Source organism: Tympanuchus pallidicinctus, unplaced genomic scaffold (genome assembly GCF_026119805.1).
Source record: "Tympanuchus pallidicinctus isolate F22 unplaced genomic scaffold, pur_lepc_1.0 scaffold8, whole genome shotgun sequence".
Taxonomy (NCBI): Eukaryota; Metazoa; Chordata; class Aves; order Galliformes; family Phasianidae; genus Tympanuchus; species Tympanuchus pallidicinctus.
In genome coordinates this window covers 30,933,431-30,948,796 of record NW_026294802.1, presented here as the reverse complement: position 1 = coordinate 30,948,796, position 15,366 = coordinate 30,933,431, and the positions used below count along the sequence as shown (strand labels likewise).

Below are 15,366 nucleotides of genomic sequence, written 5' to 3'. Positions count from 1 at the left end.
AAAACACACAGATGCTGTCCCCCTCCCCAAATCCACTGTCATGGCATAAAACAAGCATTTATTTTATTATAGCAGGAACCCACTTTTCCCCCAACCCTCCCTCCTTGAAGAGTGAAGATGGTCTGACTGCACAAAGTCATGGTATCAGGGTGTTATCACAGTGAAAAGCCATGATGGAGGACCCATTAAATCCCTTCCTTTTCTGGTGAAGCTCTGGGAAGAGCATCACCGCATGCATCAAGTCTGTGGCCAGACAGCATTTGTGCATTGCAAATGCAACCTTTGGTATTAAACAAAAGAAAGAGAAGGGAATGAAATGAACACAATGATCAAATACAGATCCCAAATGAAGAAAATGGCCCCACTGCGCCAGTTGGGTTTGGGCTGGAAGGGTAGAACATCTTTGTAGGCTGAGCACATGAAACCATGACCTCTTGTACTCCACCCAATGAAGCAGCAGCAAATCCACACGGGTTATTGCCATCTATTCCAGGCAGCCATCCCGAACACAAACTCCACTTAGTGAATGCAACTGGCCAAGTGGGAACCGAGTCTTACAAGTCACTTTCCTCTTCCTGCTTCATTTTTAGCTTAATTAAGAAACAACAAAAAGCACAATTCACACGGAGCTGGAGTTGCCCAGGAAGACTTCCTGAATTTTAGAGCACCGTGTTCAACAGTCTTACAAGGGATGTAGCACAACACAGAATTGACTGACCAGTCCTTAGAATCACAAAACATATTCCCTCCTCATATACTTCACAGGACTCATCACTGGGATAACTGTGCTTTGCAGCTCTGCTTCCTTTCAAGGTCGATACAAGCATGTTTCATCTGATCACACTGATGCACTGGAAGAGGCCCACCCTCAGGGCAAAGCCCTGTCACATTTCTTTATGGCACGCACCTTCCTGAGCAATGCAATGCAGCTGTATCCCAGGCAAAGAAGCAAGATGGAGTGTCCACCAAACGCTGATGGTGCCTCCTCTATATTCGAGAACTGGGACCTAGTGAGCTCCTCAGACACAGGCCAATGGCACAATGCCACAAGGCAGCACGGAGGATGGATTTCCTACTTGCCTCTTAGAGAATCATGTGCATGCAATTCAGACAACATTAGAAACACCAGAGCACATGATTTACCCTTTTTCCCCTCCTCTCCCCATTAGTTCTAAGAAATCAGAGACCACATAGGAAAAGCCAAGCACACAAAGGCAGGAAAAATCGTGTCGTCCAAGCACACAGCTTTGAACTCAGGACATATTTTCCACATGCATATCACACCCTCCCACCAAAGCTCATCCTCACTGCCTCAGTTTCTTTATCTGAGAAAGCAGAACATTTGCACATGTACATTTTTCTCAAAGGTTATTCTGAAATTATTATTTGCAAGGCACTCAGCAAATTAGAGGCATTACATAAATATTAAATGTTATGGTATAAGCTCTTACACAGGGAGAGGGATTTCTGAAGCTCTTACAACTACCATGAGGTTCCCGTAGGCTGTTTTTTATGGGTCCAGGTTTAAATAAGTTTGGCAATGTATATTAAAGTTAAGATTACATTATGCATAAAAGAATAATTCATTCGCAGGAAGAGCATTCAGCCTACTTTAGGTACACAAATGGGATTTGAATTTTTAGCTCATCCATCAGGTCCTACCCAGCCGTGTGTTCCAAACTACAGAAAAAATAAAGGAACATAATTTTATCCAGATGTGGAGAAGAGCAAACAAAATTTTAGAAAGTTTAAAGGAAAGTAATTCATTATTTTTGTGTATTTAACCCAAAGAAAAAAGACAAACAGAACAAGACAAAAAAAGGCATTCCTCTTTCTGGGCATGTTATGCCTCTGATATCTATACCAAACAGAGCACAGACAAAAACCTGTTTACATGCAGGGATGAGTCATGCTCCCAGCTGATGGTTCCAAAACAGGCTCCCAGTAAGGAGAACCTAACCTGCAACTCACAGGAGCCAACCGCAGAGCTTTCGCCTGTTAGCAGCAGGCAGCGGGATCAGGATAAGAGATGAAGAGCAGCAAGACCTGTGCTGACCTCCAGCACTGACATACTGTCCGACTCAGGACAAGCAATTCCTCTACTTCAGTTTATCCCAGCTCCCAGCTGCAAGAAGCTTTTACCTGCCTTGAACTTCAGATGGAAAACTATCACTTTATTACCCTAGCCCTGACAATGAACAAGTTTTATCTTGATTGTGACAACCTAAAATTTAGGATGGCCAAAAAAACCCCTCTAACAGTTTCAGTAAAAAGCATTCACACAGTCCCTCACGTACACTCATTGCCTATAAACTAACACAGCACGAGAAGACATGATGCAACATCACCAGCCTTACAAAACAACTGGTACTTAGAGTGGAAAAAAATCCGTAAGCTTCCTTTCTTCCTTCTTCATTTTCAACTTAAGGTATTGCTATAACAATGCACCTTAGTTACAAGGCTGCAGAAGGACACAGCCGTAATATCTCACCTACGACTCTGTACCCATTATGGGTCAGCACACAGAGAAAATGTAATTGCTGCTGCATGCCTGCAGAGCAGGGAAACCACAGCATCGCTAGACTTCTGAAATGTAACATTATGGAAAAAAGAGCCTGGACTTTGCGGCTCATCAAGCAAAAGGCACTGCTGGAGTAACAAACTGATTTTATAAAGCCAAGACACACACCACAAAAGCCTACTTTCTGCTTACCTATTATAACTTGGAGCTGTGCAGATATCTAGAGCATAATTCAGAGATTAAAGAAGAAAAGCTAAACAAGCCTTTGCATAAGAAGGCACAAACAACATGACTGAGCCTCCTTCCAAGTTGCACTTAATCCTGTGTTTAAAGTGCTTTTAATAGTGTTCTTTGATAGCCTCCAAATGGACCTTAGGACGGTAAGAATGGAGAACAGAGAGAATAGCAATTGATACAGAAAAAGCAAATTAGAGTCCATCAAAGGACTCATTATTTAGAACAGCAATTGCTGCACTGAGTTCTGGACAACCATATATGAACATTCACATACAAAACAGGTGAAGAACGTGGCTGAAGTTTTGCTTTCCTTACACAAAATGTCATTTGTTACAGTTTCTCTGTAACTTCACCAGAACAAGGCAGACCATTTCTTTGTCAATTGCCAATCTTGGATCAATCATTTTGCACGCCACACGTAATCAGGCAGGAGGGAACACTGCTCCATCCCATTCGTGCTCTGCTTTCAAGGTAGGAACAAGATAGACAGACAGAAAGGTGAAAAGCAATGATACGGGCAGAGCTCAGACATGGGTGAATGCTATCTAAGCCACCTAATGCTACACACTCCATCCCTACTGCTGCCTATATTTTTCCAGAGTTCAGCACTGAGGCTGATAGCAGCTTAGCAGAAGCTCTGCAAGGTTGTAACACTAAGAATCAGCACAGAAAATGCTGATTCTACTACAGAAGTATTCCTCATGGCAGCAGGGCAATCCAAGCAGCAGCTCAGCAAGCAGCTCATGGTGCAGCCCCACAGCCCTGGAGCACAGCTGCCTGCAGAGGGCAGGGGGCAAGGAGCAAACACAGTGTCAGGCAGGATTCTCCCCCTCCTCAACTGAAATAAATCACTTCTCAGCAAGTAGCAAGCCTCAGCCTCCTTAACCCCCCCCCCCCCCCCCAGGATTAAAGGCAGACTTAAAGGAATGTTTACTAACAGACTGCTCTCTCCCTCAGCCATTCCTAATAAGTATCAGCTAACCACATTCTGCAGATATGCTAGGGACGCCCTTGATTCAAGAAGTATTCCTAAGCAAAAGGATACCCGTAAGGACAATCAAAAAGCTTGCTAGATGTAGGATACAATGTTCATTTTGTTTCTACCCAGTTTGCTGGCCACTAGAAGAGTGCCTGTGGCATAAGAGCATCTGTCTTTGAAACATCTACCAACAGCCTTTCGCCACTCTGTAGAACGGGATGAACTGGGCTTCAGTGTCTCAAGTCTTCCACGCAATAACAGGAGGCAGGACAGATGTTCCAACAGACAGCTTTCAGTTTGCTCACTAAGCAAAGCCAAATCCCTGTGGGATTCCTACTGAAATTTCAGGAAGTGGTGATGTTTTATCCCAGCACCAAGTATGCTTCTGAAGATTTCATTTGCCTGCTACATGCTTTGCATAATGATTATACCACTAAAAGAGTGAAAGCTAATAATAAAAATTAAATGCTAATTCACATTTGACTGCATAATACCACAAAGATAACTTTTTTTTTTTTTGAAATTACTTACTTAAAATATGACATGGATGAGCAACATTGCAAAAATATCTATTACAAAGAAGTTCAGTACAAGCTAAGCAAGAAAATGGGGAGGAGGAGAAGGAGCAGGGCTTGCTCTGGTGGGACAGGGCTGGTGAATAGGCATGTGCCACAGTTGCTAAGGAAGAGAAGCAAACAACAGGATGAGCTTTTCTACATAAGGTGGGAAGGAACCCCTGTCCTTAGGAACCAAAAGTACAAAAGAAAGTCCCTCGAAAAAATGACCTACTTTGTGGAATCAGACTGCTTTAGTCACAGCACAGGAACCAGTTCTCATCCTGAAGTGCCTTCTGATCTGTTCTCTGGACAGAACCTCCTCCAAAGACAGTAGGGCAAGCACCAGTGCTGGGGACGGAGCATAAATCCTCCACTTCCAATCCTACTGTGTGCATGGCTGGCAAACACAAAACAAAGGCAGAACATACTCTCTCCTGGATGAAATCCCTATCTTTTAAGCCTACAACAAACCTCTCCTTAACTTCAAGGTGTCACTGCTCAGAGCACCTGCTGCCAACAGCCTGATGCAACACTGCAAACCACTGCCCCAGGCGCATGCCACAAGCCACTGGTGAGGATATCAACCCTTAGTACTCCTGCAAGTGCTCATTTGCATTGCACTAAGAGGCAAACTGCTCTGCTAGTTTCCGTAATATAGATGCTAACACAATGCTAAGTGATGGTATACAAGTACTTCCTCCCCCACATTCCACTAGCAAACAAACTTAAAAATACGTAAAAGAATCATCTGACCTTCCTGCTATTTTCTCTTTTCTCTATTTAATTCAAAGGCATTCCAAAAGGAAAACTGATACTTAGAAAATATACCTCCAAGTAACTCCTGCAATTATTTTCAGATAGCCTGGGAACAGCTCAAGAGGAGGGGAGAAAAAAATGTCAAATTTGGCAAAACCCAATTTTGCCCCTATCTCCTTTTTATTCTTTGCATGCTATGTCTGTGGCACAGACTTTGGCTGGCAACGTAATGTTGGCAGTACTGCTTCCTTCCTCACTCCAGCGGCATGAGCGCTTTGACATCTTCTGGTTGTAACCAAAGCCCACATTGGGGAGCAGACGGATGTGACTGGGAACAGCCTGACAGCACTTTTGATAGCAAAGAAGTCAATGCTGAAGTCAGTTACTGCAACCAGGGCTGTACAGGAGAGGATGAGTCAAGAAAAGGGAAACAACCAGGTGATAAAAGCAAAGGCTGATCTCTTTTCACACAGATAGCAATTGGAATGGAGGCCAGTAACTTAGTTACAGCTCCCAGTTCACTCAATTGCTCAGAGCTCAGCAGAACATCTGTATGAGAACAGTCCTGGCACCCTCATGGACTGCCCAGGGTGCAGGCAGTAGAGCTGCACACACCTGGGCCCACAGCCACTGCCACCCACCAAGAACCACCGCTCCACACACAAGCTAAGAATAGCAGCACTTATTGCTTTGGTAAAGAACTGCATTTGAGGCTCAATTATAGCAGCAGAACAATTAGAGCTTACTTTTAAACATTTAAACTTAGAGTTCCTAGGGAATTTGCTCAGTAACATATTCAGTTCTAATGATCTGAGGAGAACAGTCTGATTTGAACTTCTGTAAGTCTCCCCTCTTATTTGAGTATCCCCAGTAATGCAGCAACTCATACGAACCTTTCAAATAAGGCTAGCAATCACTCATCAGCACCTCACTGCAGTTTTTGCAGGAGCTTTGTTAAGAATTCACATACGCCCAAAGAGACGGTGCCCACACAGACCAGCTTGGACGAGCTGAGCCAGTGAACTTCGGTACGATGCCAGCTGGAGTGACACGGAAGGCCAGGAACGGCCAAGACTTGGAGACAGCAGCAGAGAGAAGCCGCATCCTCAGACCTGCTCCCAGCATCGGGGGGGGCGGGAGGGTGGGGGGAGTCAGGTGCAAGGACGTGTGCTGCCCTGCAGCTGCTCCGCTGCCAGGGGCTAAGGAGCCACGGCCAAACGCTGCCCTGAGTCCGAGGCTGTTCGTGTTTAGGACTACTACCTGGTCCCGACCAACGCGGTCGAGGCTCGCGAAGGTGCCCCCAGCCCGCCCGCGCTCACGGGCAGGGGGAAGCAGTTACGCACGCACCGAGCCGAGGTTCGCCACCAACGGATTTCTGTCCCCGAGCCACAAGCGAGCGCAGTCGCTCCCGGCGGCTCCCCATCTCCGCCGCAGCCCCGGTACCAAAAGTCGCCACCCCCAGCCCTCCCGCAGCCGTCACTCCCATCCGCTCCGCGTCTCCCACACGCCCAGGTACGGAGCCGCGGCCGAGACCTCCGCACGGCACCGCGGGAGCTCCCTCCGCCCCGCAGGCCCGGGACGGCTCCGCCAGGGCACGGCCGATAGGCGCCGAGCGGGACGCCGAGCCGCGGGGCTGCGGAGGCGGAGGAAGGGCCGAAGGGAAGGGCTCCACCTGCCCGCGGCAGTACTCACTCCGCGTAGCCCGTTGTCCAGGGCAGGCGCCGCGTCTCCTTGCTGAGGATGAGGATGGGGCGGGCGATGTGGTCGGCGGAGCACTCGACCTCGTCCGGGGACAGTCCCAGGAACTCGGGTCTCCCGTAGGGGAAGCGCAGCGGCAGGTCCGCGCCGCCGCCGTGCTCGGCGCCCGCGCTGCCAGCCATGATGCCGCCCATGAAATTGGCCACGGCGGACTTCACCCGCGTGAGCATAGTACCGCCGCCGCGCAGCGCGGGGAGCGGCGGACCGGCGGCGGCCCCGCCGAGCTTCCGCAACGGGGGCCGGGCCGGGCCGGGGCGCGCGGGCTCAGCGTGCGCGGGGCCGCGGGCTCATTGCGGCAGCGGCAGGTCCCCCCCCCCCCTCCCGGCGCGGCGCCGGCTGAACTCAGCCCGGCGGCGGCTGCTGAGTCATGTGACAGCGCGGCGGGATGCGCCCGGGCGCTTCCTGCTCCTCCTGCGGCGCCCGCGGGCTCCGGGCGCACGCCGGGCACGGGCCGCCCCCACCCTCCTCCCGCCCGCCTCCCGCGGCGGGGGCGGCCCGCGGCAGGTGCGCGGCGGGCGGGGCCGCTCTGCTGCCTGCGGCGGCGCGCAGGGGCCGGGGGCGGGGACGGGCGGGCGGGCGGACGGACGGACTGTTACCTGCAGGCTAAGCGCCTCCGTCCCCTCCCTAAACACGCTGAGGTGATTTTTCTGGAGAAAGGCTTCGCTGTGAAAAAGAGGTGTGGGCGTGGAACGAGGCCTAAAGCGAGTCCTGCAGCCGCTCGCCGGCAGGTCCCCATCCCGTCCCCGGGGTTCGCGTCTGCAAGGATGCTGTGCAGCCCCCGGGACTATCTCGTGCACAGCCAGGTGCTCGGGATGCTGTCGCAAGCCTGGACGTTTTCAACTGTGAGAAGTTGTAAGCCCTTCTTGCTTAGCTGTGCCCTATTGACAACATTGTGTTTGTTCACCTAACCCCTAGCAGACCTGCTGCCGGCGGAGGCCACCCAAATGTATGGAAAAGTTGCAGGGTTGGGTGTGCCAAGCTTTGGGAAATCAGGGCAAGAAGAAGGCAGCAAGAGCATTCAGAAAGTCTGTGCCCTGCAGCGTGGCTGCATATGTGCCCCATTACATCACAGTGCTCTTGAGAGCTGTAAGTGATCCCAAGGCAGTGCGACCAGCGAGCTGAGATGCAGTAGGCACAGCTGGCTGTGAGGGTGGCACCACAGTGGTGCTGAGCAGGGAGACGAAGGTTTGTCACAGCAGGGCTGGTGGGAGGATCAGCTGCTGCCACGTCGGCTCCTACCAGAACCAGCCTGTACATGCCGAGTGCAGGCACAGGGTGGGGGCTGAGCTCTGTGACTTCCTTCCATCACTGGTTATTAATCAACATCCCGATAGCTGAGTTTCAGTGGGGTCCCGATGCTTTGTGTATGGACATGAGGAGAGCAAGGCTGTGCAATAATTCCCAGCCTCTGCAACAGAGCTGTCGGTGAATGAATTTAAAGAACCAGGAGGAGACCAGTGAACAAGGATACGACCAATGTGTCCCATGCTACTTGAAGGAGAGTTGGATAAATATTCACTCTGAATTAATCATTGAAGATACACATGTTGGTTTGGGAGGCTGGAGGCTATGTTTCAGATCTCTGCTTTAACAGTTTCCAAGACTGAGTGATATTCTGAGGAAAAGTAAATCTCTCTTAGATAAAAAAAATGCTTGACATTAATAACTCAAACTTTCTGTTTGTGCTTTGTTTCCTGGTTATATTGCAGCACTTTAAAATAAAAGAAATAAGAAAAAAACTAAAGACTTGTTAAAGTGTGGTTGGGATCCTTTATCTGGGGGCTGTAACAGGCAGCTATTCATCCTCATCCATATGTTACAGAGGAAGGAAACTGAGGTGACCAGAAGCCCTTGGGCTGCTCTCTTAACTGGCCAGTGCCCAGTCCCGCTCCCTGCCAGGCCCTCATGCCTGAGGATAACCTCTTTCATGTCTGCTGGATGGTTTTCCCTAGTGCCATCCAGACTGTTGTCTGAGGGAGGCAGGAGTGACAAGAGGGACGTGAGCAGAACTGAATATGTACCCTGAGGAGGCTCCTAATTTCTGTGTAAAAGTATAGCTCCTTTCAGCTTATCACACATACTCCTGGATAAGCTGTGCCAGCTGACTGAATTATGCAGTATGTTAACCCACGACCTCAACAAATACCACTGACAAGAGCTCCAGGAGGATGAGAGTTTGTACTCCTGCCCTACCTGTGGTCACCGTTTTGTGCAAAATGTGAGGGAGAAATGCAAGGGAATATATATGGGCTTGTTAGAGTTTAACTGATTAACTCTGCAAGATGACAAGGAAAAGCTCAGGTGAGACATATGGGGAGACGGCTTAACAGCTCACCACTCAAAACAGATCTGTATGCTGCTTGAAATTCTGCGGCTGTTTACCTCTGACATGAGAATGCCGTGTGGATGAAGCAGTGTGACCTTTTCATCCTGAGCGTGTAAAGATGCTTGGGTTTCATTTCTCTTTGAGGAAAGAGGATGCTGTTGCTTCACTTCTGAGCCCAAGGTGAAGCCCTGCTGCCGGCCTTGGCCAGGCCCTGCCGCACCTGGGAAGCTTTCAGTATCCATGGATGCAGGTAGCACAGCCCCTCTGGGCGCTTGTTAAAGGACTGTAACAAAATTGGCTTTAAAAGCCAAAAACATTTGCAATAATTTCCACATGGGCTTTGGTTCTGGCTTTGAGTGTATGGAGTGCTTGAAAAGGAGATATACCGAGTGAGGTAGCAGGGCTAACGAAGGTGAGTTGAGTCAATGTGTTCACATGTTTTCTGATGATACAGAATGTGTTTATTTTACAGAACATGCAGTACTTGAGGCACTGTCTTGTGAATGGCACCCAACTATGCAAGCCATTAAATATAGAATCATAGAATTGCTCAGGTTGGAAAAGATCTTAAAGATCATCAAGTCCAACCACAACCTAACCATACTACCTAACAACCCTCTGTTGAATCATGTCTCTGAGCACCACATCCAAAGAGTTTTTAAACACATCCAGGGATGGTGACTCAACCACCTCCCTGGGGAGCCTATTCCAGTGCTTAACCACCCTTTCTGTAAAGAAGTTTTTCCTGATATCCAATGCAAACCTTCCCAAGCGCAACTTGAGGCCATATGTTCATGTTTCTAATGATGAAAGGACTATGGAACTTATTCCAGCAGTGTGGTTCTTCTTTGCTTGTACATTGTTTATGCCTAATGTTGCTTGCTTGCTTTAGTTTTTGTTTACTGTGCTTTTTATGCTGTGATTAAAAACAGTGGGAAAATTCCCAAGGACTTCTCAAATACTCTGAAAGCAGAAATAGGTCTGATATGAGATAAAGCATTTCTGTTGGCAAGAACTTCTGTATTGTTGGTATTATTGCCTTTGTAAAGAGTTATCCACAGGTGTAAACTCTGGATATGCTGCTGGCTTACTTCCGAGCATGTGTCAGAAAAGGTGTCTGACATTCAGCAGGAAAAAAAACAGTTTGTTTGTTGATTTTTTTTATTATTTTTTTTTTCAGGTAATCCATCAAATGAAAAACACTTGAAGCTTTATTTTTGCACGTGACTCTGCTTAGAACGATCACTGTGTCATGTATTGATAAATGAAATTATTCTTACCTCTTCAAAAGTACTGTGCAACCCTTAATCAGCCTGAGGAAGCACTTTACCCCTGGAGAATGACCCTGCAGAACCACACAATGCCTGAGGCATCACTGATGTGGAGGTGAAAATGCCTCTTAAGCCTCTTATTAAGACATCAGTCCTACTCTTGGCAGGTCACAAGCAAGAGCACCAAGTAAATTTAAAAATAAATAGCAGTACTTGGAGTGATGTATTTCCTCTGCCATAGTTGATTTCTACTCCATCATCCTCTAGTCAATATTTATGTCACACTTGATATTTCCGTTTGAGAGATGTCTGGGGCTGAAGGTCAGAGAGTGTCTCCATCAGAACATGGTCAGTGTGATGGTCCCACAGCTTTGAGACCCGACCCAGTCCCCACAGAACACGACACTGAAGGCCGAACAAATTCTCAAAATGGCATCAGGGCCAAAACTACAAGTATCTTATTCTTAAGCACAAAGCGTAGGTCAAATTCTTAATTTTCATTGCTGCCTTAACTACAGTGCGACCAAAACCTGTATGTATTTATGCTTGCCAAGCAGCAGCAGCTGTAGCTGGGCTCACCTTTCACAGCATGGTGTGTTTCACCTGCAGGTCCATCTCTGAGCACCACTCATCTCAAGAGACTTGCCAGAGGTCAGAGTGGGTTGTAGGGATGAAGAGGATAAGAAAACATCCAAAGTTTCTTTTAGACTAGGGACAAAGTAGGGATAAAGCTGTCAAATGCATGTTTTCTGCTGGCAGGCAACGTGGTTGTGCCAGTGGCCCTAGCACATAGGAATTTGAGCATGCAAGTGTAGATCTCTGTCATTGCCCTTCCCTTACTCAGAACTAGGCTGTGTAGTTGTGTGGTGAAAACATTCATGCCAGAAAAGTGTCTTCATGTCTCTTCTCATGATAGAGAGCTAATAAATGCAAACTTCTGGGCTGTGTGAAAGCAGCCCTGGTTTAGATATTTGGGCAGGAAAAAGGCCCTGAAGAGGGGTCTTAATTGACAGATGATCACAGTAAATCACAGACCTTCTAAGGCTTACAATCTGTATAAATATAAATACATGCTTCAATATAAGCAGTCCATAAACCTGTAGGAGTATCATGTTTGCCAAAAACCACAGAATGACTTTTTTCTGCATGAATCCGTGTGCAAGTATCCTGAACAATAATCATCTGATTTCACAATAAACATCGTCATCAACATTTTGCTCCCACAGCCTCCCCTTACGTTCCATTACCTGCTCCTTTTTAATGTCTGTAGCTAAATCTGCTAATAACGGGATGCACTGGGGATTAGCTTGTTTATGTGCTCCTGTTGTTGGTTTTTCATAGCGGAGATGGAACAAAATGATTATATCCTCTCTTGTGCTCCTTTGCCCTGATTTCTATGAAAGTACATCTTGCTCTGATGATTGCATGAGCTGCTTCAAAATGTCGGCGATGGCAACGCTTTTGTTGGCAGCCTCAGCAAAAATAAAGAAAAAAACCCTGAAAGTAATCAAATAGGTGGCAATGAACAGACAACAGGAAAACTGCACCCCACATCAGCTCAGCTTCAGCCTGGAGCACAGTGCAGCTGAGCACTAGCCATCACAACCTGCTTCGATTTTGGCAGTATTTATTTATTTTTATTTTCCTTTTTTTTTTCTTTCTCTTTTTCAGTTTTTTTCCTTAATACAAATTAAATGAACAATTTTGGCAAACTTTCAGATTTTTTTTTCAGTCTGGGCACATGAAATCACAGGTAAAGTCCCTATGGGGCACTTGTTCTCAGGCAACATTGCCATGGAAGGAAGTAGGATTTCTGAGCAATTTGTCAAAACCTTTGTCTCCTAGACTTGAGAATGAACGTCTATCAGACGCTTTATTCTGTCAGAAATCACACTCCTGGCTATACTGAATCTTGGCAGAGAAAGTTACAGAAATTATGCTGTTGGATTTCTTCTCATCTTCTGTAAGCAGGAGTATGGAAGCTGTTCTCCCCCTTCCTTTTCATCTTTCCAGCACTGCTCATGTGGTACCTGTAGCACCCAGCTATCTGGCTTCCCAAACATGTGACATTCTGATATTAATGTGCTATCATTCAAATTGCTATGATACTCTGCATCCCATCAATACCTAAAGAAACAAGAGCAAAGAAGGCAAAAGGACTTAGGATTTACTGACACCTCTAGAAGTTCTGTGTAGAGGTAAAAGTGTGTATATAAATATTTATGAAGTTGAGCTGGTGTAAGAAAAGATTTTAATGTGAAAGTTCAAGTCTTCAGAGCTCTCCTGTTTCACTTGTATAATAAAATACTATAAATTTTGTCCTTTTCTCTGCAGCATCAAAGGTTTCTTGTTATAGTATCTGCTGCTTTGTCTGCAAAGCTCTGTGTCAGTAGTGGGGGCTCTGAGCCATTTTTATCTTCGGCAAGCACATTTATTTCTTTCCTCCACCTCCACGCTTGTTTTATAGCTAGACCATTCTCTTTTATTAATGCTCATGACAAGTTTGTTTACATGGAACCTTTATCATCTTATTTGTGGTGGCTTTTAGGGGTTGTGGGTTTTTTTTGTTTGTTTGTTTGTTTGTTTTTATGGTTGGGTTTCATTTGACTTCTATAAGTGAAGTATTAAAATAGTAATTTCCCTTCCCTTCCCTTTTTCTCTTCCCTTCCCTTTTTCTCTTCCCTTCCCTTTTTCCCTTCCCTTCCCTTCCCTTCCCTTCCCTTCCCTTCCCTTCCCTTCCCTTCCCTTCCCTTCCCTTCCCTTCCCTTCCCTTCCCTTCCCTTCCCTTCCCTTCCCATATGTCTTTCTATGATAGAAAGGCACAGAAATTTCGCTTGGATTGCACTACACTCATAGTGTCAAAGTAAAGGCTGCTCCGGGATCATACAAGCTGTGACTTTTTCAGACATCCTCAATAAATAAATAATAAACTGGAGGCCAAAATCAGACTGATAGCCCTGTGTCAGGGGGGAGGCAGTCCAGCACTGGGGCTGGCTAATTAGGGACTAACAGGATTGTCTGAACATCTCTGCTTCCATGCAGACACGGCAGCAGGAAAGCCCTAAGCAAACACGCTGCCACAACAATAGGCAATCTGCGTGGCCTTCTGGTGGCTCCAGCTGATGGGCCTCCAAATCAAATTCACCTTTGACTTCTGTGGGTCGTAGCCTGTGAACCATTGCATGGAACAACGTAGGAAACGGATAGAAAAGATGCTTTCTAACAGATTTCAAGCAATAAAGGAAGCTTTATAATCTTCCAGCAACTAGCTGACACAGAATAAATACACTGACCTTCTGGAAATAGAATTATTCGTGATTGAATGCCTATGTTTACAATTTTTTTCTAATATGCAATGTTTTTAAACAATCTTCAACAGTTTCTATGGAGCTGTAGCCCCTTTTGGAAGTGATACATGCACCTCAAATGCATTTAAGTAATGTGAGCAAATAATTAGACCTCCGCAACTTACTGCTGGTTATTGCCAATTGCTTCTCCATTTACCATTGATGGTAATCCTCATTGTAATGCATGGGCTATGATGCCATTTCCAAAGCTTGCCACCAAGTAGAATCCATCTTGGTGTCCCTGAAAGTGAGTGTGAGACAATGCCACATCTGCTTGCTGCCTCCCTGTCCCGGCACAGCACATGGCTGACAGTGAGGGCTCTGGGCAGCTTCTGGGGCTGCTCAGCCCCACCCCAGCACCACTTGCCCTTGGACAACCTGCCCTAAGGACCAGGATACTTGTTTACAGTAAGCTGCATCCCTTGTCCTTTGTACTTTGTACACATGCTTCACAATCCCAGACCACAAACTGATTCTCTCCACAGATTCCATTGTCACACAGGTTGGGATGTCTTCATTTGCACTTTTGTAACAGGACTTACTGAGCCAGGGAGCCTGCAGTCTTAAATAAAAAGGCTCATCATTAAGGAAAAAAAAAAAAGAAAAAAAAAAAGAAGAAGAAGAAAAAACTAACTGTACAATTTGTACTTCTGCATTATTTAATACTAAAAGATTGTTGGGTGTGTGGAGAACAAGTTGTGACAAATAGCATGATGCAGAAACCAGCCTGCTGTGGGCAGCCCCAGTACCCCCAACCCAGCAGCAATCAGCAAGAGAGGCAGGTCTGATGAGCAGGATTAAAAGTTGCTTAGGTTGAGTGAAGGGAGAAACCCTGCAGCTCAAGAGGAGCCTAAAGGAAAGTGTTGACACCACAAAGATAGCAGTGGTGTTCTATCAAATCTGATGAAGCCTGAAATTCAAAGCTGGTAGGAAAGGCCTGTATAAACTGCATAGGAAGCATTTAAAAATGCCGATAAACAGATATCTTTTTGCCCCTGTTGGCAGGTTTTCAAGGATGAAGTTCTTGCAGAGAAGCTTCTCGGGAACCTGAGTTTGACCTGCTCATGCTTGCAGTCAGAGCCAGTCCTCGCAGAAGTTTAAGTAAACATGTCTGAAGAGAACACTGCAACCACTGAACTGTGCTGCTCCCTGATTTGTTTCTACATGCTCCTCATGGGGATTTTGTGACATGGGATTAGAGCTCGCACACACAATTAGCTTTTTATTCTGGATGCCCTTTTCATTCTAGTTGCCATCCAGTCACTGTTTACACACATTTTTTTAAGGAAGGACTGAAGCTGCCATTTGGCACTGCAGCATGCCTGGACTGCCACCGCTCTCTGTGAGCACATCAGTGTGCCCCGGGTTCCTCATGTGCTTCCTCAGCCCAAGGTGCATCCTCCCTGATCCTCCTGAGCACACACTTGCAAACAACCAAAAGTCCTAGTGGGGATGGATCTGTGCCCCTGCGGGGTTACAGGTCTCCACTCTTCCTGCAAAAGTATTGAAATGCTCAAAATCAGGTGAGAAGCATTTGGGGGGAGGGGTACAAGCTACTCCACAGGGGAAAATGTTGAGATTTGTAAGGTGGAGGGCTTGAAGTAAGGCAGGAAT

At 46.7% G+C, this 15,366-nt stretch overlaps 1 protein-coding gene across 1 annotated transcript in view; it reads right to left on the bottom strand.

Annotated features, from left to right (window-relative positions):
• PPM1H (protein phosphatase, Mg2+/Mn2+ dependent 1H) overlaps positions 1-7,049 on the bottom strand; it is a 125,525-nt gene extending 118,476 nt beyond the window's left edge. The window contains exon 1 of the mRNA XM_052668293.1: positions 6,743-7,049. Coding sequence (XP_052524253.1) covers positions 6,743-6,978 — 236 coding nt within the window. The 5' untranslated portion in view covers positions 6,979-7,049. The remainder of the gene's footprint in view (positions 1-6,742) is intronic.
• Positions 7,050-15,366: the final 8,317 nt, after the last annotated feature.